Source organism: Homalodisca vitripennis, chromosome 2 (genome assembly GCF_021130785.1).
Source record: "Homalodisca vitripennis isolate AUS2020 chromosome 2, UT_GWSS_2.1, whole genome shotgun sequence".
In the NCBI taxonomy this organism is placed as follows: domain Eukaryota; kingdom Metazoa; phylum Arthropoda; class Insecta; order Hemiptera; family Cicadellidae; genus Homalodisca; species Homalodisca vitripennis.
The window spans coordinates 152,625,399-152,649,763 of record NC_060208.1 but is presented as its reverse complement, the minus strand read 5'-3'; the positions used below and the strand labels follow the sequence as shown (position 1 = coordinate 152,649,763).

Here is a 24,365-nt window from a genome sequence, read left to right as displayed (position 1 = left end):
AGTAATAAATGGAGTTGTTTTAACCCTACAGCGAGTGGGCATTTTTGTCTCAACTGCTAAGCACTAATTTGCATTTTTACGAGGGATTTTTGAAAAATTAAAAACACTACACAATATACTATGTATTATATATAATACATGGTATATTGTGTGTATATATTTATTTTCTGTGAATTACAAGGAGTAACTTGTAATTCACAATGGCTTAAATAGTTCTAAAAAACTAACATTCCGAAACGAAGATAAGAAAAATAAAGACGTATTACACAAGTTACAAAATAAAAATAAAAATGTTTTTTATTTTAAATCAGACAAATGAAATTCAATAGTAATCTTGAATCAAGACGATTATTATGAAAGAGTAAACAGTATGTTAAGTAAAGGACCCTACAAACTTTCAACAAAAAATCCACTTTCAAAATTTACCCATTCAATTTCAGAGTCTATGAGACAATGTAAAATAGTAATCAATAGTGAAATATGTAGAAAGCTTATAATAGCAAACCCCATTCTACCTCGATTATACTGTTTACCGAAAGTTCACAAACCTGGAAAGGAAATGAGACCTATAGTGTCATCAATAAATTCTCCAACATATTTACTGTCTAAATGGTTGCAAACCAGACTTAAAGAGCTACCACAATTTCCTTCATTAGCAATAAAAAACAGATATGAATTTTTAAATTTAGTAAAAAATATTGAAATTGAAGATGATGAGTACTTAGTATATTTTGATGTTACTTCTCTATATCCTAACGTACCTATGAACACTACGATTCTCTTAATACAAGATTGGCTTCAGTCTATACATTTATCAAGCAAAGAAGTTGAGTTCATGCTTCTAATTAATCTATGTATGAATCAAAATTGTTTTCAATTCAAAAACTTATTTTATTTTCAAACTGATGGAACAGCAATGGGAAATCCTTTGTCATGCTCCATTGCAAATATTTTCACGAGTCACTTTGAAATTTTAGTTAAACAATCTCTACCATACTTTCCAAGAATTTGGATTCAATATGTTGACGATATATTTGCAGTGTTCAACAAAAATGAAAACCTTAATAACTTAATAAATCACCTAAATTCATTTTACTCCAGCATTAAATTTACTCATGAAATTGAATCCAACAACTCACTTCCATTTTTAGATATTTTAGTAATAAAAAACACAATTTCAAAGCGATTAGAATTCTATATATATATCGTAAACCAACACACACTAATCGTTTTATAACAAATGACTCAAATCATCCACCAACACAAAATCGAGCAGTCTTCCATTCATTGATATATAGATTATTAAACACTCCTCTATCACAAGAAAAATTTAAAAAAGAACTTCAGTATATAAAAGATGTTGCCGTTTTTAATGGATATAAAACAGATTTAGTCGAACATATATTTAAAAAAGCTAAAAAAGAAACATGACAAAAAGTCAAAGACAACACTTTTACCTATTAAAGACACAAACACGAATTGGATTAGTACTACATGGACAAATATATCAAAAGATGTACAAAAATCATTAAAAAAACTTAGAAATAAAAATGTCACATATAAAACAACAAGTCACTTGAAGAACAAAGTGAAAAATCCAAAAGATGACGAAGAAATTATTAATAAATGAGGTATATACCAAATTAAATGTGATGACTGCACCAAAAAATACATTGGACAAACAAGAAGAAAAATTCATACACGATATAAAGAACATTGCTCCCACATTAAATGCATGGGAGTCATATTACATTAATCAAACAAACACAGAAGATTTATTAAATCAAGAAGATGGACCAAAATTCAATACTACTTAAATGAAGATTACAAAAATAGCATTCAAAATTTATGTAGTATAATACCAGTGATAATTTAATTGTATTTACACACTACGCCACACAGGACAAATTAATATAAATCACATATGTTTAATTATATTAAAAATCAAATTTACTTTTTGTATTTACTTTTGTGATGTGTCTGAAGAAGATAGCCTCGCTATCAAAAGGCCTCACAAAACAATAAAAAGTCTTAAATATTGGTTTTATGTTTTAATGTAAGTTAAAAAAGGACTAACGATTTGTAAAAAAATAAAACCACAAATGTTGTGTATGTTAATTAAGTCCAAGGTTTGCAAAAATCCAAAATTTGAAAAAAACGTTTGCATTCAAAGAGAGAGAGAGAGAGAGAGAGGTCTTTATTCAAAATCATTAGGATTTGACAGGGGTCAATGTGCAAAATTTCATAAATCGTCATTGAAAATACAAAACAAAGATATTTTAGTTATGAGTTAACACAAAATATCCCTGTCTCTCCAAGAGATTAACTCATTTACAGAGTAGAAGGGTCGTTGTGACAGCCACTTCCTGAGAGGAGACTTCATCTTAGGGTAATCTAGGCTCTTCAGTTCTTTGGGTAGAACATTGAAAAACTTGGCTCCGCTGTATGCTGGTCGCTTTTCAAAGAGCGCAGAACGGTGTGAAGGAAGGTCCATGGCAAAGCGAGTGTTATGCCGATGGACTTCAGCGTGTCTACGTACGCCTCTTGAGCATGCAGACATTACTGCAGCCAGGATGTAGCTCGAAACCACTGTTAAAATTCCCAAATCTCGGAACGCAGTCCTGCTACTGTCTCGCATTCCCAAGCCAGCCATGAGGGCGTGGTAAGCAATTCTTGCTGACTCCATTGAACTGACTGCCAGGGTTCTTCTCAGGGTGAATAAGGCGCTGCTCAGCTTCCTGCAGAGGATGTCGACGTGGTCTTGCCAAGAAAGATTGACATCAATGGTAACTCCCAAATGCTTGATGTGGTTCATGGTCCGGAGACTTGGTAAAACAGCAATCTCTTCATTCTTGTGACCAAATACAAGCTGCACTGTTTTTTCTTCATTGAAGACCAGGTCGTTATTGTTGCAGTAGTCGACTGCCACATTAACTGCAACAAAGGAGTCAATCTCGAGACTCTCCACGGAACTGTCAGATGATAGGATGACAGTATCGTCAGCGTACATGAAGCATTCCCCAAAGGGTCTGATGCACGAGGGGAAGTCGTTCGTGAACATTATAAAAATTACTGGTCCCAAGACTGAACCCTGACGCACACCCCTTGAAACATTGAGTGGAGAGGATCGGACTCTGCAGGTTTCTCCTCTGTAGGCATTAGTAATTTAAACTATCTGAGACCTGTCCTCTAAGTAACTGGCAAACCAGTGATGGGCTCTACCACAGATTCCCAGGGAGTTCAACTTTGCAAGAATAAGTTCATGGCCCAAGCAGTCAAACGCTTTGCTTAGGTCCATGAAGATTCCAGTGACATTTTTTCCCTCTTCAAGATTGTCTATGATTGCCTTCACCAGTTCCACAAGCCCTGTCACAGTTGATCTCTCCTTTACAAACCCATGTTGGCTCTTCGTAAGTAGGCTGTTTGCGTTTAGATGCTGGAAGAGTATTGCCAACACCACCCTTTCGATAATTTTGGAGAAGGTGGGAATCAGGGAAATGGGTCGGTAATTCTTCATTTCATTCTTTTTTCCGCGCTTGTGCAGGGGGAAGACCTTAGCTGTTTTCAGTTGTGTAGGAAATAACCCTTGAGAAAGTGACAGATTGGTAAGGTGCATGAGAGGACACAACAGTTCTTCTTTGCAGAACTTGACGATTTTGGGTGATATTTCGTCCAGTCCTGCAGATGACTTCGGTTTCATGGAATCTGTAATTTTAGCCAGTTCCAGACCGTCAGTAGGTCTAAACTCATGAAGTCTAGAATTTTCATGACACGCTGGGCTGTTAGGAAGTGCAGATAGATTCCTAGCACCAACAACTGTGCGAGTGATTCTTCAGCGATGGTTGTGAAGTAATGGTTGAAGTGGTGCGCAATGTCCATGGCATCCTCCAATTCCTTGTCTTCCACAATTAAGGACTTTATTTGAGGTTGCAGGGCCTTATTCTATTTCCGCTCACTGTTTATTATGTCCCAGATGGCCTTACTCTTATTGTCAGCAGTCATGATGTGATTTATGCTATACGTGCGTCGAAGATTCCCCAACTTGAGATCATAAGATTTCTTGCAGGCATTTGCTGTAAGTTTGTCCTCTTGGCTCCCGGTTAAAAGATACCTGTTGTTGGCCTCCAAGAAACAACGCTTAAGCCTTCTGGCTTCCGCATCATAGAATACTCTTTTTTTTCTATTGCATCTTGATTGTTTGGATGGGCATGTGTGGTTGAGGATTAAGGTAAGATTTCTTAATAGATTGTCATGTGCCTCATTGACATCGTTAGTACTCTTGACATTCTCCCACGATTCTTCTGCCAATAATTTTTTTTAGAAGGATAAGGTTTGTCAAGTTTGTGTTCCTGTAGGTAGAGATGATTGGATTATTGAAAGAAGTTGGCACATAGAGTGAGCAAAGCTGTCCGGAATGATCTGAGATCCCAGTCTGCAACACACGCACTTTCAGATGGTCTGGGCTCAAGTTTGTGCAGACCACATCGATTGATGTTGCCGAAGTGGGGGTCACCCTGGTTGCTGGTAGAAGAATACGCCTCATATTGAAGGAGGCCAGTAGTTCGTGCAGCAAATTGTTTTCAGTTGAAGATCGCAGGTTGTCTATATTTATATCTCCAACAATTAAGGTTTGAGAGTTTGTTGCTGGAAGTGTTTCCAAAACATAAGCAAGAAGGTCGAGGGCCTGTCTTGTATTATCAAGGCAGTTTGTTGGAGGTCGGTAGACTCCTAAAATACACAAACCTCTAGAGTTGGTCAAACAAAGTTTTATAGCCGCGATCTCACATATAAGGGGTATGCTGTGGTTTTCCAATTCCAGATTTGAAATTTCATTCGTTAAATTGGTGCTACTGTATATAGCTACTCCACCCTTGATATGATGATCTCTGCCAAATGCTGCCACCAGTGAGAAATTAGCAAGTTTAGTGTTAGTTATTTTTTCACGAGATTGGCCATGCTCCGTTAGAACAACCACGTCCGGGTTCAGAGAAAGAAGAAGATGGTTTATTCTGTCTATTTTGTTGCTTATCCGGTCCGTGTTTTGGTAAAAAATAGTCAGTTTTGAGAAGTGCTCGCTTGGTCTACTACCGGTTTCGTGCATTTCCTCTTGTACATTTGTTACTGTCTGTGTTTTTTCCTTTTGGTTGAATCTAAAAAATGGCTTGTAGAAACAGGTTTTGCAAACGATGATGCACGCGCGATTGCCCAAAATCAAGTCTCAAGAAGCCAACAGGAAGTCTGATACGACTCGTGGACCTCCTACCACCCCGCTTCCCCCCAAAGACTTGAAGAATTCAATATGCTGAAGGTAGAATTCTTCCACTGTTTGCTCTTTAGGTCGCACTATTGCGTACATTGGGGGCTTCCGGACATGGTTTGTTGAAGATAAAGATCTATCATGCACTGACAGATGTAAACACTCGTCTATGCCCGAACTGGGATGGACCGAGTGTGTTGGCACTGCACATTTCATCTGCTGACGTTAAAAGGAATCCTGGCAGAAAGTGTACAAGGATCTGTAGCTCTCCTCAAGAGCTGATAAACCAGCCTTCAAAGAAATAAAGGTTTTTCTCCTTGTGGACTATGTCAGTTTTAAAACACTCATAATACTCCAAATGTAAAGTAGATTTAGAATATGTACATTTACATTGCTAAAAAACCTATAATACAAAAATATAAATACAAATATTGAAGTTACTTCTATAAATATATAAATGGCCGTCCAGCCATTGCAAATTATTAGTGCTGCCAACATGGATTTCTGTGGAACTAAAAATATATTTCTACATATAATTATAAGATTACAATTTTCACTGAACACAACGATATATGATACAATATGTAAAACTTATTTTATGTAATTGTAACTGCAATAAAGAATGTGCGACCTAAGCGTCTCGGTCGAGAAGCGTAGTGGCTCTAGGATTAAACAATAATTATTTATGTTCAGAGCTACCTTTCAAAAATCCAAATACAATGTGTGAACAGCAGTAACGTCTCATGCCACAGCAAGTTGTATCATTATTGAGTTTATGTTGTATTTTAAGCATTCAAATACTGATTATAGTTTGTCATACCAGAATAGACAAATTTATGGACATCTTATCATCTGAAGATGAAAGAATGAATGAGGAAGATCTGAGAAAAAGCATGGAGCTGTACGAAGAGGAAAAAATGTTGACTAAAGAAATACAAGACTTGGAAAAGGCAGAAATTGAGGTAGCTACAACTTTTTCACTTTTCCTAAAATGCTTTTTAAATTTATTCAGATTAAGATATTTTACTCATTTTTTTTATTTAATTTTGAAATAGATACATTTTTACAATTTGTTCTCTTTTTGAATTCTATCTAAGCCAATATAGACAACAAAAATAACTACAAAACCTTCCTGATTAATAGAGATTGGTAGGACAACATATCTCTTTGTGACAGTATACTTATAAATAATAGTTATTGTAGTCAAAGACTTGATTCATTAACATATATGGTCTCTAATTAAAACTTTTGTTGTTTTAAAGTTTTGAAAACAGAAATAAAAAAAAATAATTTGTACTTGCAATTTATTAATTAGTGTCACAAGTGAGGAAAATTGTTCCATTACAAACTTGCACTTAGAGCACTTGTGCAAGTTTTCCAGGCAGATAGATTGGTTGAGGTTGACCAATTAATTGGCCTCCTAGGTCCCCTGATTTAAATTCCTTGGATAACTACCTTTGGAGTCATTTAAAGCATCTTTTATATGCTGGACCAGTTAATTCCAAAGAATAGTTATTAATCCGAATTCTACACGCTTGTAAACTACTTAAGAATGACTGAGATGCTAACAGAAAAGCTACACGTGGTTTCGTTAAATGCACTAGATTGTACATAAATTATCAGGGAAATCATTTTGAATGCTATTATAAGGTATGAAAATTGGAATAAAAGATTAGCAAAGACAAGCAATTAAAATGTTTTGTTTTTACGAAGAACGTTCATTTAATAAACAGATATTGCATTTTCTGTCTTATTTTTTTGTATATGTTAATTAAGCATTAATTTTTTAAACTTAATGTTTGTTTATTACTAGCCTACTTTACATTATTCTCTTTGGAATTAAATTCTCTACAAGTTTTTTTTTAAAAGTTTGTGCTTATTACCCATTTAATGAAGTTAATGTATTTCAAATATAAACAAAGCATGTCTTACGTTGTTTTACGTGACAGAATTTTACACATTTTGTCTGATATCTAAGAAATAGGTCGTCTTACAGGTCTGGGATGTATTTTATTCAATTTTTAAATTAATTTTACATCAAATCCAATAAATTTAACAACTATCCTTAAGCCATAAAAACATCAGATTTGCTTTATTTGTGTCCTTTCCTAAAAATTCTGGTAAAATATTTCACTAGCCATAGCTCGCTAACAAAGCGTTTTCGGACACATGTTTATATGAACTTTTTTAATTATTTTGATGAGAGGAAATGATCTGAGAAGTTTGCTAGGTTACTCGTTGGACAACCCCTATTGGTGGAATATATTGTGTGTTCCAAATTTTACATTGTGTCTCTTGGAGAGATTTTAGTTCATGAAAAGTCTTTGTAATGGCAGGGATACATTTCATGCTTTTTGCGGTTGACAAGAAAGTATTTTTAGATGACGTACATTCTGCGGCAGGGGGAGGGGGCATCCTTTTTTTAGCTCTATCCAACTGCTCATCTTTTTTGTGAGTCCTACAGAGCCATAACCAAATATATCCTGTCTGTTTAGATGATAAGATGATAATCATTATCTACAGAACCTTAGATAAAAAATGCTCTAATTATTAGTCGTTTATGTAATTTTTCAGTTTTGTTAAATTGTACCATGAATTTGAATTAAGATCAAAATTAATAGTATGCTAAATAGTTATTTTTAGATTTGTATCAATAAATTTGCTGATCTTAACTAAAATTCCCTGTTGTATATTTTTTTGTGTTTACCTATTATAGCATGTTTATAATAAAAATTTGCTTTAAACTTAGAGACGAAAATATTTTATAGATCTCTTGGCATTAAAGGAAAATTATGGAATTCATTAGTGGCATGTGAAGGGTTAATTCTCTTTAATACAAATAATGATGAGGTAAGCTGCCTTATATGATTTTAATAGTGCATTTTTTTGCTGTGACACACATTACATCAGCTGGTTGGTGGAGGTGGGGCAGTTCTGATCACATTTTTGCTGCACAGGCATATTCTAATTAAAACAATGTAATCTTTTATTGTACATTCTTGAGCTGTGTTGAGTGTTATGTACATGTGTGTTGTTGGTTAAGTCAGTAAAATACTGATGACTACATACATGTTCGACCGCTAGGTAGACACAGAAACAGATGATGCTGAGACAGACAGTGAAGCTACATTGGGCAATGAAGAGGAAGACACCAACTGCAGGATCACTGCTCTTAAAGCATCTTATGAGAATGTTTGTGATCGTAAGTACATATCATAAATTTTATTTAAGTTTATTTTATGTAAGTTGTATAGATTGGTTGTTAATGTTACACGTTAACAAAAAAAACTTTTTTGTAATATTGGATAAGGATGTGTAAGCTCTGGTTTTTAATTTGTCTATGAATCACGTTTCTCTTATATTTTTTTCTTTTATTAAAGTATATATATTTATAATTTCAATAAACATGTTATAAGTAATTGCTCCGCCGGGACTCGAACCCGGATCTCTCACTTGCCGAGGAGTGTGCTACCACTACACCACAGAGCCTTACTTTTTACTATTCAATTATTCATTTACTATTCAGATATATATATTCTTTTGTTCTGAATAATATAAAGATTAATATTTGCATTATTAACACCTTGTACCCTGAGCCCGAGTATAGGTCGGGCCGCGTCGGCAACGCCTGCTACCGGCGCCCGAGTATACCTTGGGTCGTGTTATTTAATTGTATTATTTAGCTCAGTCATCTTATTTTAGAATTAAAACATTTTTATTATGTTCATTGGTTGTCTAAGTTCGTATTTGTTGGTTTTGAGATCCCTGGGTCACGTTTTAGTAATGAAATACGTATATTTATCGTCATATTACAAGCGAGTCTAGACAGCTGATCGTAGGCGCCGCGGCTGATCGTCGGTACTGTCATTTTGCTTTGTAGTGTTTCACGTTGTGTTTTGTTGTGAGTCTTAGTGATGCCTTACTAAGTTTTCTACAAATCTTGCTGACAAATACTGAAGCAAATGTTATTATAATGTATTCTAAATGTGAATTTAACTGTTTGAAAAAATCAGAACTTTAGTTTCTTACTGAATGAAGTAAAGGCAAATATAAGCAATGTGAGGTTATCCGTGTGTTTTGTTTTGTATTTACACTCGCTTTGTTCTTTCTTCTCGACTTTCCGTTGATTTTCTTTTATATTCTTTACTTATTATTTTCTAGTTTAAATAATATGGGTGATGAAATCAAAAGTGATGCAATTCGCGATCTTTTGTTTAACTCCGAGTCGGAAAATTACGATGATTTTGATACACGCCTGGGACCAAATATTGATTTTATGAACGATCTAAACGAAAATGTGCGAGATCCTGTATTTCATTCAGACCATTGTGCTTTAAAAAATTACCACACTAAGGCGAACTACCTGAACTATCAAGCTATGTAGCAAAAACTTTTTTTGTATTTTTTTACATAACATTTAATATTATGTAATAATTTTATTTTGAAAATAAACTTTATATTTGTATACATTAAAAACAGTATGTATCTTTATCTTTAAAAAGATATATAGTATGAGTTTATAACATAATTACTGTAATAACATAGAACTTTTTAAAATCATCATAAAACCCACAGGGAGCCACGCCGAAACATGTATTAAGGGCCCAGGGTACAAAGTGTTAACCCTGAAACTGGCTTTAAGATTGACACATTAACTACATTTTCAAATGTCACTAAGCTATTTTCGATGCATTAACTATGTTGTAATATGATCTCTCACAGCAAGTCTAATTTTACTTTGTTTGAACTAAAACATATGTTAATTTAAAGATTAAGATCCAAGATTTCAGATTATACCATAAAACATTCTATAGTTCCATAAATTTGTCATTAAAAAAATTTTAAACTTTGACATTCACATTTCTGATACTGATTTGTTCATGTAGTTGCCGAACATGCAAAATTACTGTATATGTTTGTCAAAATTCTTAGTTGTGAGTTTATGTTTGACACGATCGTGTGTCGTTATTGGAAAGGGTAAATTCTTGGCTTTTAGAAACATTGTTTCAATAGCCTGTAAGCAAATAAATGTTATACAATAGTTGTTTGAAAAGATTAGGTTTTGTAATATCCTAAAATGCCTAATGAGTCGAAAAGAGCTGCATTAAAGTTTATGATTTTTTTGTACTCTATTGTTGTCTGAAAGTAGTGAAAATCATCAAAACAAAGAAGAACTTCTCTAAGTAACAGTATCATCACTGAAGATGAGCTATTATTTAATTTTTATTCTGGAAATAAATAATGTAAATGTGAAATAACCATTTTCTGTGGAATTTCATCTAGTTTCAGAAAATCATAACTTTAAACGTATTTATAAAACCATAATAAAGCTATAAAACAAAGCTTTTATGCACATAAATTATGAAAATCAGGTGTATATATAAGAGTTTGGTAATACAAGTTTTGCTAAAACAGTTGTACATGAATATATAATTTTTTTACTCAGAATGAAATAAATAATACATCAGGAATAAAATAAATTCCATAACTTATTTTGTTTTGAAAAGTATAAAAAAGGTACTTTTTACCTTTATTCAAGTATTATTGCTGAATTAGAATGAATAATAAAACATCATATCAAACATGAATATCAATATAATATGATTTCACTAAGATATTGTCTATATTGTCTCACCCATCAGTAGATTCACTTTTTGAGACCTACTCCACCAGTTCCCTGAAATCACTTGAGGTCAGAACATGATCCATCACTTAGGCGTATCCCACAGTAAATCACTTGAGGTCAGAACATGATCCATCACTTAGGCGTATCCCACAGTAAATCACTTGAGGTCAGAACATGATCCATCACTTAGGCGTATCCCACAGTAAATCACTTGAGGTCAGAACATGATCCATCACTTAGGCGTATCCCACAGTAAATCACTATTTTATCACCAATATTTTAGAACAATACTTTTTATTATTACTGAAATCTCGCCAAGACTAAATTTTTATTTCACAACTACATGGGTAACTCAAATGACCATATGAATGTGACAAACAATGATCGTATAATGATCAAAACCGCTATCATATGTAACCAAGCTAATTGCGGTAAATACATATGTGGTTGTGAAAATTATCTATTTACTAAGACTAAATTGTTACTTCAGAACCAAAAAGAGTGCTGGAAATAACGTTTAGTGAGTGAAAAACAAAAACAAACTTCATGAAATTAATTTTAGCCAAGTCATTTTCCAATAGCCTACCCAGAGCTGATAATAATTTATCAAACATATTTCAGTAAAAATATATTTCTTTACTCTTAAAATATATTTAATTGCACAATTGTAATATTCAACAGCACACTACCCATTTCATATGACACTAAAACATTAATAAAACTACTAAAACTTATAGCTATGCATGGCTTGGCACAAAAGTAAAAGTAAACAATGCCGGCAAGATAGCGGTCACAACAAACATACATTTTCTTTTATGTTTGAAATAATCAACTTGCTAAATCACAACCATAATAACAAAGAGGAATATAACTTTAGTAACATTATTCTTCCCAAATCCAATGTTTCATGAATCAAATTGATACGTTCCAGAGTATATTATAAGAAGTAATGGAATGTTTGATTTACAAAATTTTGTTAGTTAACACTACAAAAATGGAAAAAGACGACAAAATTCTGTCGATTAACATTACGAGGGTTAAGTTTAAATCATTTAAATAATAAAACATTTTTTATATATATATAACATTTGAGTGTACACAAACTTTTAATTTTAAAAGTATGTTTAGTCTTATTTCATATATAAGACTGGATTTCTAGTTTTAATTCGGAAATATTTGAGGTTCCGTACAATGGGAAATACATAATTGGGTTCTCAAGTCCAGAACAGATATAAAATTTATAATATCAAATAAATACTACATTATAATAATGATTGCCTGAGTGCTAGTAAAGTACATGTATGAACGAGTTAAAACATTTTTGGATTCTCAAATTTTACTGCAACTCCTGAATAAAATTGTACCATGTTACATTTAGATTATTGGTTAAGGTGTAAAAAAACCAGTAGACCTGAAATACTATGCTACTACTAAGATTAAAAATTTAGAAGAATTTAAATATCTTGAAAAATACTGTACCGGTCAATTGACTAAAGCCATTCAGTGAAATGAATAAACAGGCAGTACTAACTACCCCCTAGTTATAGCATATATTTCTCCAGACAGGCTAGATACTACTTAAACTTGGACAGTACACTTCCACAACCTAATCCCATATCTTCTCAGACCACAATGCTTCCGGACCGCCAGTCACCATCATCTACCCAGTAGTCCTTGTGAACCTGGGTGAAACTAGTTTTGAAAGCTAAGGAAAAGATTGGTTCTAAGATAGTTCAAAATACTTATACTAATTTAAGACCTTCTGTACTGCTCCAATACAATATGTAAGTATTAACTAATTAATTTAATGATCTTAAACTTTTTATTTTAACTTGTGAATTAAATATGAAAATTATTTCTCTAATTAAATATAACATTAACAAAACCAACTGCTATCTTTTAAATAGACTGCCCAACGTTCCTCTTTTAGAGATAGATTACGTAGAGAATCTTGTGTTCTCCTTCACAGTGACTTAAAAGCCGGTGTTAGGCACAACCTAACAACTCTAAAAGAAAAGAGTTAATTTTTAAGGGTTCTTTTATTGAAATGAACTTACTAAATTGTATTGTGGTGGCATTGTACAGAATACCTGGCTACAATGTTACAAAGTTGTTCCTTAATAAATTAAAAACCTTATTTATGAAACAAAGAGAAATGTTACACAAAAAAAATATTAATTGCCTTAGATTTTAACATAAGTTTACTTAAGTCTGACAGTTTATCTGATACCTTTTCAAATATTGTGAATCAGTTTGGTTTTAAAATTAATAATAGATATCCTACAGAATAATCCCTAATACTATTAGCTACATTAGTAACATACTAACTAATGGAAATTTTAGACACAATACAATCATATTGATACATCTTTGTCAGATCATAATTCACTCTTAATGACACTTCCTACAAAGTAAAAAAAGAACATAATAACACTTTTATCTAGAAGAAATTTAATTGTTTTTTTTTTTTTAAATAAATTTCATGACTACATTAAAAAAGTTATCTAATTAGAAGGTTCTGTTGATGAGAATATGTATGTTTTCTGTGAATTTTTATTTTAACATTGGATGAATGTGTTTCCTTGATATATAGAAATTCAACAAAAATTCCAAAAAGGTCTGGACTACATAAGCAATAACAATTTTAGTGGAACACAAGTAGCACTGATGTTAGTTTTAAGTTATGTGTAAAACAATATAAAAAGACATTTAGTACAGTAGTAAATAGAGCTAAGATAATGGCTAATGATAAACTTATACATAAATCTAATAATGAATCAAAAGCTATGTAGTCAGTTAAGAATAGAGTATAGAATAGTATAGAATAGAATAAAGAACAACTTTACATTTAATTGAATGTGATCAATGCAGAAATAAATCCTATTGTATAGCCAACAGTTTTAACTAACACTTTGACAACATAGTTCAATCACTAAATTTTACATCCTACAAAGTAATAAAAATAATGTAAACCAAAGAAGAGAATGTAAAATAAAAACTATTATAGATGAGTTAAAACTAATGACAATAGAAAAAATGGAAAAACTAGTATTAAATCTGAAAAATAGTAAATATGTAGTGGTTGAAATGAAATACCTATACATTTGTTGAAATTATCTTATTAAATAATAATATTTAATTAAATAAAATTGAAATATTTTAAAACAAAATGGAACCTTACAGTGTACTGCAGAAAAAAATAACAAAACAAACAATGTTTTTTTGTTTGGTGTTCTTGGAAAAAATTATCATACTACTTACACTTAAGAAACCAGAAACTTTGCCTTATTTGAGAGCATATAACAATAGTGCAAAACTAAGAGGAAACTTTCTGAGATGTAATGTATGGTACTTATTGTTGTAGTACAATGAATTGTAAAAAAATTTCTTAACAGACTTTTATTTGAAATCTTTATGATGAAAATGAATAATTATTAGCTACTTAAACTGAAAAAATATAACTCCAATTTTTAATACTTGAGGTAAATGTTAATTTAATACAAACTGATATTTCCTTCTAATTTCAAATACACTGGAGTTCGGAAAATAATTTTTCCTACTAGAGTGAGAATAATTTAATTTTCAGTATCTGAAAAGTATGTTAGTACTCTAAAAGCGTATTTAAAAACTATTGCAAGTACAGTGCAGTATAACAAAAATTTCCTTTCCAACAAAGGGTATAAATAATAGTGTAGTGAAAATTTAGTTCTCTCTTATGCTATCAGTAGATCTGATATTTGATAGAAGCAAAACTTAATTGTATCTTGACCTTAAGATGTAACTTCCATGTAGATTCTACTTTTGTTACGGACGGAATAAAATACTTAGAATTAGCTCTTGTTTATTAACTTCCCAAATAGTTTATGTTAAATGATTTATTAGTCCAATATCAAATTACAGTATTATAAGGTTCATCAAGATATAGAAACACATTAAGTCTAGGCAATAATTCAGCTAATTCTATTGAGTAGATTTTACTTTTTACTCTCTTACCTCATTGTATGTCTTATGAATTTTAGTTTATTTCCATATTTTGTGCAAGAACAGATTTTTTTCATTTCAACTTTCTTTGAATGAAAATATTGTTTGGTTACTAATATTAGTGGTCTATTATCTTTTGTACATTAGCTAATGCAATTACAACAATGAATCATGTTGTGGTTGGACAACATTATTGTCTTACTGTATATTATCACTTCCTTTGTCATTATCATGAAACAGTATTTAACAGTACAGCTATCTAAACACAGTCCAGTGAATCAATGAGTAAGATAAGATGGAAGGGTTGTGCTCACTGAAGTGGAAGGGTCTTGGAGCCCACATTCCAACATTCACTGCAATTGCAACATTCCTTTGGCGAAAGTCCCCTAGAGGATGAGTCATAATTAGCCATTTAGTGGGCTAAAGGGTTGTTGCTATTTATGCTCACTTGGGCTTAGTCTTCAGTGGTAGGCCTTTCTCAGTGTTTATCGGGACCAGTTTTGCATTGTTGGCCATTGGAGTGGTTTGGTTTGGTCATTTGAATTTTTGTATCAGACTTTAAATTCTTGCAACCATGTTAAGTTTTTATGTTACCCTCGTAACTAGAAATGGCATCGGTTATGGTGAGTCAAACCTGTTTTCATGGCCTATTATACAGGTAGCTTTTAATTTTTAATGGAACTGAGAAATTTTAAGAAGTTTTATTTTAGAAACTTTAAAACAAAATATTAAATATTTCTATTCCCTTATTAAGTTATTCAATTACTCTTGAATTAAAACATTTAGCTTAAAAATAGAATAATTCTAACTTTTTATCAGTCATATTGATTTGTTTCGTGTGTGTTGCACATATGTTTTCACCAGGGATTAAATTAAAAAAATTATGGTTGCCTGTAAAGTCGGTTTTACGGGCGAAGATTTTACGTGACAACGTCTTTTTCTCGGTAGAATATTTATTGATATGAATATTATTAAATTGCACAATAGGAACAAGGAATTGAATGAAAATAAGAATTGCACAAATTTTAACTATAGAAATATATTTTGTTTACTAAAACATTGTACATAATTTGAAATTAATTAAAATTTGTTATTGTAAATGGTAAAGTTGAATAAAACATTTACTAAAATTGGAATTTGAAATTCTTGCTAAACACAGTTAAATTCTAACTCCGCGCGTGGTGATTGGTCGGTTTAGTTCGTTTGTTTGGTCGCACTGTTATGACAGGTTAGAGGTTATAATTTGTTATTTTAAATGTTTGACTAGCAATACGCGCTGTTTCTTCTCAATCGACTGAATTACGATTGATTGCAGAGTGATTTAAACTAATAATTCACTTAACACTATCAACATTTGTCAATAGTATGACATAACTATAAACTCAGTTTCTCAACTTTTGTGTCAATCTAACAATTAATCAATCAATCATAGTTTACGATAATGAAATATCAGTGTACAATTATTTACCTTTATTGTTGTAGTTGTTGTAAATGACGAATCTAAGCACTCCACATTTTCACGAATAAACATAGTTATCTGCTTTATCCCGTGCGGCGGACCCACAGTTATCTGCTTTATCCCGTGCGGCGGACCCACTGGACGGGCATCGTAACGTTACCGGGCGTTACACTTTTTCATGAGTGACTCCGAGCCGCAACCTAATTTAAGACGTTGTCACGTCAAAATATATTCACTCTGTAACATGTTTATGCTAAACATTTTATTACTTGTTATGCCCATATAAATATTAAAATGTACAAATGTGAACTTACTAAATATAAATAACGGTAAAAATGTAAGTTTCTTGAAAGTTTTTGTAACACAATTGGTAACTGTATGGTCTTATTACTTTTGATTTATTAACTTATGTACTTTTAAAATAACAGGTCAACTTTTATTGTTTATGTATTATTTAGAGCAGAGTAAATTGAACATACTTATGTATCTAAGAAATAAAATTAATAAAGTTTAAATTATGTTAAGTTAGTACAAATAATAGATACTCCAAATAGAGTTCAAAAATAAAGCAACATTATTTGGTCATAACTTATCAAAATAAAAGGCATGTTATTTTGAACTGTATTTGTAATAATTTCAGGATAAAATGAATGGGTTATCATTTTTACCAGGACATTTTTTTACCTTCCAAACTAATGTATAATAATACAATATAAATTGATGGTTCTATTATTATGGAAAAATTTGTGCAATTGTCAATGAATAACAAGAATGTACCGAATATAACCAACACAACAGTTTACTTGAACTCTTTAAGAGATTGGTCAAGAACTAGAGTTACTAGCCAAAAAGAATTTGAGACATTTTGTATAATTTTATCAGTATGATTGTAACTCAGTAATGCTTATAGCTAGGATGTCAATTTTGATGTTGATTTATTTCTTATTCTTTCTATTCTATAGGTACAAAATGTTTATGGACTTATATATTTTGTTTATTTTCGGAAATAAAATAAAAATTAAAAAATTAAACATTACTAGCTATGGGGAAATAATATGTTAACTTTACCAGTCGGTTTGCTGTCTATTCTACTAATATTTGGTTATATTATTTTCAAATTTCAGTCCAATACCTGAATTTCAACAGAATTTATAATTTCTTTTATAAAATTTGTCTATGCAGTAAAATTATAATTTTTTACAATTTTAAAACATTACCCACTCAACTAAAATTAATATTTTCTATTTTATTGCATTAAAATTCAAAACTGTTTTTATAGAAAGAGTATGTTCTCTAATTTTTACGCTACAGAATATTTATAGGCTCAGAACCATCTTTATGTATCATGCTTAAGATTACAAATATCGTCGAAATAAAAGTACAATAATTGTGGCATTGTCAAACTGTATTTAGTAGGAATTCCTGCAGGCTATAGTAGGGTCGTTTTAGAAGCCATCTGTATAGTGAAGTCTTCAAAGCTTTCCCACTCTTACAACACAGGTCCTGGGGGAGATGGCTGAACAGTTTTCTACCCATTTAAAAAGATTTTTTCTCATATTTTTCTCAAACAATCTAAGATGGTGGTTGGGTAGAATGTACTTTGTGGCACGTCTTGTGTTGTGTTAGTGTATGCTATTCAGTTTTGATAGAACTTCACCGTCAACATACATATTAATTCCTGAATGTAAAGTACAACTGCTGTCATGACCTTCTGTGCTTTACAAGTTTCTCTATAGGGTTCTTGGCTGTGGAGGGCAGTGAGGATCGTAATGGCCTTTTTTTGCAAGACAAGGATACTTTTCAAATTTATAACAGAAATACCCCAAACTATTATCAAAAATATGCCTTAAAGAGAGAAAAGTATGCTGTTTTACCTTTATGATCGTCACTTATTGATTTTATTTGCTTTATAACGTACGGGCCAGTGTTCAATTTGTTACTAATATTGTAAAGATGTGGTGTCCAGGTGAGGTTTCCATCTATTGTCATCCCAGGGTATTTTGCTTGGGTGTCCGTTCTATACAAGAGAGAATTGGTATATCTGCTCCCTGTCTTCCAAACCTCAATTGTTTGGTTTTAGAAGGATTAACAGCCAAATCATTTCCTAAGCAATACTGATATGCCATGTTAAGAGCAGTATAGGAAGAGTTCAATGTCATCAGGTTTCTTTTAATTTAGAAGCAGCATGGTGTCGTCAGCATAGAGCAAGGGTGTGTACTATTCACCAAGATACTGAGACATATCGTTGGTGAATTATTTTGAAAAATATAGCCAATATAAGTTGTACATTATTCACATTTTGCCTACTTGTAAAGTAAAACACATAATAGTATAACAACCAATGTCAGCACTTGAACACAATCAATCAAACAAAGAAGCGTAGCAAACCATAAGCAACCGTCATTGTGCACTAAAACTGAACAATGAATGGATTACAAGCAATCAGGGAGCTGTTTGACGGATCCTATATTAATCTCTATTTAACAATTAAAATTGTATTTTTCAATTCAATTAGTCATGGAGAAAGAGGAATATTTCCTCCAAATTAACCAGGCATAAAAAAGTAGTTGATGGCAAAAAGTATCAGTGAGTTGGCATAGAAAATTCTTGTCAGTGAAAAAAAGTGTTTGTAAGTGACCCTTAATTTCGTGTTGGTAGAATTGTCCTGGGCTGACCAGATGGACACCCTGGAGAAGCTTGAAGAGCTGATGGCAATGGATACTAGTGCAAAGGGTAAGTTATTTTCCTTTCTCATATAGTTGTCTAAAAATAATCTCTAATGAAGCTTTCATTGTTTACCATAGGACCAGTACATTGTACTATGAACAATTCATCGCACAGTAAAAGGGATCTGAGCGGATTGGTGATCAATCAATAAGTTGGCAGTTATTCACGGACTAAACAGAATAATAAAAAAACCCTGCTAGAATTTCAATAAATGGTACCATTTCTTGAAACAGTGATATTTAACTAAAGATCATTATAAAAAAACTGTGAAATGTTGTATTGTTATAACATTTGATAGATAGGTATATATATATTTGTATCTAAACTAATAAAGCCAAATGATATATCAGTATAAAATAATATAGTTACTAACAAAGCATATTTTTACTTAAAATTATATTAAAGTTAAAAATAGACTATCCTATATTAAAATTTAATTTATGTACATTCAAAAAATGTTCATCAAGACTATAAAAAGGGTTGTCCACCAACCAAGCATGAAGTGCTGTTTTATATCAGCCTATAGGCACATGAAGCGTATCAAGATTCATTTCATTTAACAAAGCTATACCTACTGATCTGTATAAATAAATATTGAGCAAAAGCCAGTCTGTTGAGTGCACAAAGTATGTATGTGAGTGCTTTGATATTGTAGCTATGTACATGGTTGTTAGAGAGTTAGTTTCGAAAAACTCAGTTTGTTTTAACTTAGGCATTCAAGGATATACTGATTTATAACTGTCAAAATTGGAAGGTGTTTTGAAAATCTGTTTACAATGTTCTAAATAAAGTAAAATGTTATTGTACGAATAATGTTTCTCAGAGATAGTTATTTTATGGGCATTGTCCCATAAAATATCATAGGTCAATAACAAAAATAGCAAAGTACAAATTTGCTATATACTTTATGGGAACACAATCCCTCAGATATCTAATTTTATATATTGCTCTGGTTATCTTATTGTACAAATGATATGATCATTTCAAAAATATCATTGTCATTGTCAATATGATCATTGTCAATTTTGGGACAAAGTAAATGCTGGTTTAGGTTATATTGTTAATCATTCCTTGTAATGAAAAATGTAAAGTTAGTGTTTAATGTGCTTAGGGGGAGTTTTTGTTTGGAAAGTAACCGATGATGTGGGATTTTTTTATTGGAATGAAATAGTTTCAGTGGTTATTACTCATGTTGCTGAAACCATCTCAAATTTTAAAATTTATGATTAAATGTTTTGGTGAAAGTTAAAGTTTTTACATTCTGTGTTAGTTTTTGTTATTTGGTAAAAAATTATAAAATCTTTGTGCAAGATTCTTAAAGAATTTATGACCTAAGTGACCTTAGGTCTCGGCAAGTAAGCATTTAATCTATTTCTCAGACCCATATTGGTGTTACATATATCATTTTGCTGTTTGTTACTAAAATTATAGCAAACTTTTAATACTTAATAAATATATACATTTTTCAACTGTAATATGATAAGCTTTCTAAATACTGTATGGGCAAAGTGTGGTCTGTTTTTTGACTTTTGTTTATTACTTGTAAATATAGTTTTTGTTTAATTATAATTGTTTTCAGTCTAGGTGCCGCCCATAAAGTTATAGTATAATCTATTTTAGAATTAATGAAGACAAAATATAACATTCTTAGTAAATCAGCACAACAAGGTGTGATTAGATAACAAATCAAGTGTATTTTATTCTTTACATAATTCAAATGGACAACACATGGTATTTCAGTGATAGATTTACTTTATTTTTAGCAACCAAATTAAACACCAATGTTTGAGCTTGGAGCTCATTATGAAATTATCTGTAAACAAAATTCTCAGTAGATTTATATCATTTTGTATACATTTTTCAATTCCTGGAAATAGAGTTTGATCTGTAAAATTGTGAAATGTTACTAGCAAAAGCTGTTTAAGTACCTTAGAACTTATCTCTCATAAGCTATTAATGTAAATAAGGAAAAGAGGCTCAGATAATATAGACCCCTGTGTAATGCCATAGATAATCTGAGACTTCCTTGCTAAAATCGTCTCAGATTCTGCTCAGTGAGGTAAGATTTAAACCATCGATAAGCACTTCCTCTGAGTAGTGGGGCTTTAAACATTTTGTTGTAAGAAAATTGAGTGATCTGTATTGAAGGCTTTCATGACACAATCAATTTCCACAAACATTCTGGCACCAAAATCATTCATTCCTTCATAAAATATAAAAAAAACCAAAATATAAGATAACCTTTTTACAAACAATTTACAACACATTAAATAACAATACTATAATTGGCAACAAAGCAATCCTGTAATTGGCATTTAGCATTATCTGTGTTTTAATGCTTTCTTGGAAGCCAAACTGATTTTAGTTAAAAAAGTTTGGTTAAAAAAACTTTTTTTCCAAAAACCTTTCTAACCAAATCTTCATAATTTTGTCAAATATCTTTGGGAATGTTGGAAGTAATGTTATATATTGGTTGAAAATTACTCAGAATTTGCCTATAAGATTTTTTATGAAGTGGAATAATAGCATTCTTCAATAACTCAGGAACTCTGCTGGTTACAGGCTAAAATTAACTAAAATAAACCAAATGATCTACAGTATATTTGCTATATTTTTACCAGAATTAGTGTTATAAGTTATATCCTGGGGTTTTACGAGCACTCAGCTTCATTAATAGTGGTTTTTACTTAGGTTATAAGAAATTGAATTGGTTATAAATTTATCCTTTATAAAATCTATTTGGATGTTTGCATTCTGTAAAAATATTTTATCTTTGTCAATATCCAACCTCAAAGTCATTAGCTATTGTAGAGAAATAGTTATTGAATACATTTGCTATTATTTTGGGGTCAGATTCAACTACACCATTTGCATTCTTTACACTTAAATGGGGTTTTTATAAAGTAATGTCTATAAGTTCTTTCTCAAACTTCTTCTGTTCTATAGACCAACCTTTTTCTTTGAAATTTCTGTAGAATTGTCCAAAGTTCTTCCAGTTATGGACTTGATGTCTGACTTATTTTACAGCCTAATTTTTCATATATTTTACTATTATTGGTATCTGAAAGTCCTAGTAATACATGTTCTAGGTTTCCTTGTTTTTTTTTTCAACATATTTTTTGCCTGCTTCAAGCAATTAGATTGGATGCACACAGTTTTTAGTTTGATTAGTAATATTTCTGTGTTCATATGCTACGTTAATCTTGTCTGTAACATATTCTGATATTTCATCATATCTTCAAGTTCAGATTTTTTGTTTACAACACTTTCTACCTTCTCATTTATATTTTTGGTCAGAGATCTTTCCATTTTATTACTCATCTCCTCCATATTGACTAGGCTACTGTCTGCCATGAACTTATTTTCTCTAAGTTCTTCTACTTCAGTGTATAAGTCATACATTTTTTGAGTTTTTTATTCACCTTCTTTAACCTACAGTCAAGTTTTTATGACCATCCTCAACTTGTAAAGTCTTTTCCCATCTCTATTATATCCTCCTCCCTTTTGTTCTTCAGTCTTTACTTCTGATGTTCTCTGACTTAAGTTTAGTCCTTTCACTTTTATTTATTTCTTTTTGTCAAGTACAGCCTCAACCCCTCCTTCAATTTATTTATAGCTCCATTAAAATATTCTAGTCTATATTTAGATCATTCCTTATTTCTCTCTTGGCTTCTGCCATTTCAATTTTTAAAATCATTTCTTATATTATTCATATTTTTTTCAATTGTTCATTATTTTTATGCATTTATTTCCCTAAGTCCTCACTATTTTTGCCCCACTTCATCCACTTTCTAATATTTGAGTCTTCACAACTTTGTCTATTTTCTGATTTAGGTCTTTAATTATGACTTCTATAAATTCCACAAGATTATCACCTCTTGTCTTTTCATCATATCAGGGACAATTGGGCCTACTTGAATAGTTTCACTACTGTTTTTTAAATCATCACTTTAGTAAGACTGTTCACCTTCATTATTTGTTCACATCTTAAACGCCTTACCTTCCTGTCCTATACTCATGATGTTCATTAATTGAATACATGAAGTCTTTTTTATGAACGAAATATGAAAGAAAGTACTTAATTTTAAAACAAGTTCAATCTATTAATTTTGTCACTTGAGATACCCAGAAAAATTAAATTTCACTATAGTTTGCTCATGCACAAATTTAATGTTAATATTTTAAAATATAACAAATCTCCTGAATTTAATTTGAAAATGTAATAAAATCTTTTTTATAAAATGAACAACTCACGACACTGTAAATTTCCTGATCTTCATGTGGCCGCATTTCACTAGTGGTGAATGGTTCCACGGCTATCCAATTTTGGTGATAGTCGAGAGTGAACTGCTTGTGCTCATGGCTCAGAGCGATCTAAAACTATTTGTACATGGTACATAATTTCTTTTCTCTACCTGCTCATGAATCCGTGAACCAATCAGACGTTAGATTACCTTATGTGGTAGCCCATCTGTTTGTGCAGGTGAATAGTTTTGTGGTTTGTGCAGGTTTGCCTATGTCTGAACGCCTAAACACCCTGGAGCAGCTGGAGGAACTAGTAGCCCGACACCCTGGGCGAGCACTGGAACTTCACCAGAAGTTGTCATCCCCGTCACGTCGGCGCCCGTTGCCTGACACGATCCAGCGCCACCATGCGCGTCAGGCCAGTGCCCACCAGAAGCGGGAGCAGCTGCTGCATGACAAGAGTGCCAAGATGAGGGAGCTCTTGAATAAGGTACAGTTTAGATGCTCTCCATTATCCAAGGACTCAAACCATCCCACAATCTTTAAGCTATATAATATTATTAATAAGCCTAATGTTATTTTAGAAAAGTTAAATATCTACTACGCGTTAAGAGCATAAGCTGCTAACAGCAAGTAGCTTAAGCTATATAAACAGCATAGCTGTACGTTATTTAAAAGAAACAAAATAAAATACTGTTTCAACCACATATCATATTTATTGAAATAGCAGTCAACTCATAGAAAAAACTATGCGTTCTTCACCATATAATATATATCCTAAGTATATACCTGAAACTACACAAATAGTTTTCATTATAATTAACTTAATAAAGTTTATTATTTTACTAAAAAAAAAAAAACTGCATCACAGTAAAGAATGAACAGACACCACAGAATAACATAATTATTGTTACATAAAAGGCTAAAAAATATTTCAGCAGTGTTACATTTAAAAAAATGGAGAGTGCTGGATTATTGACTGCCATCTTATCAGGTTGTAAATATTTAAGAATAATGTATATATATATATATATATATATATATAAACACATACATGTACAAATGTTACG

The 24,365-nt window shown here is 31.7% G+C and overlaps 1 protein-coding gene across 1 annotated transcript in view; it reads left to right on the top strand.

Annotated features, from left to right (window-relative positions):
• Window positions 1–24,365, top strand: part of LOC124354919 (S phase cyclin A-associated protein in the endoplasmic reticulum) — a 117,397-nt gene that overhangs the window by 33,389 nt on the left and 59,643 nt on the right. The window contains exons 9-12 of the mRNA XM_046805727.1: window positions 6,081–6,219; window positions 8,342–8,459; window positions 18,982–19,056; window positions 23,559–23,785. Coding sequence (XP_046661683.1) covers window positions 6,081–6,219; window positions 8,342–8,459; window positions 18,982–19,056; window positions 23,559–23,785 — 559 coding nt within the window. The remainder of the gene's footprint in view (window positions 1–6,080; window positions 6,220–8,341; window positions 8,460–18,981; window positions 19,057–23,558; window positions 23,786–24,365) is intronic.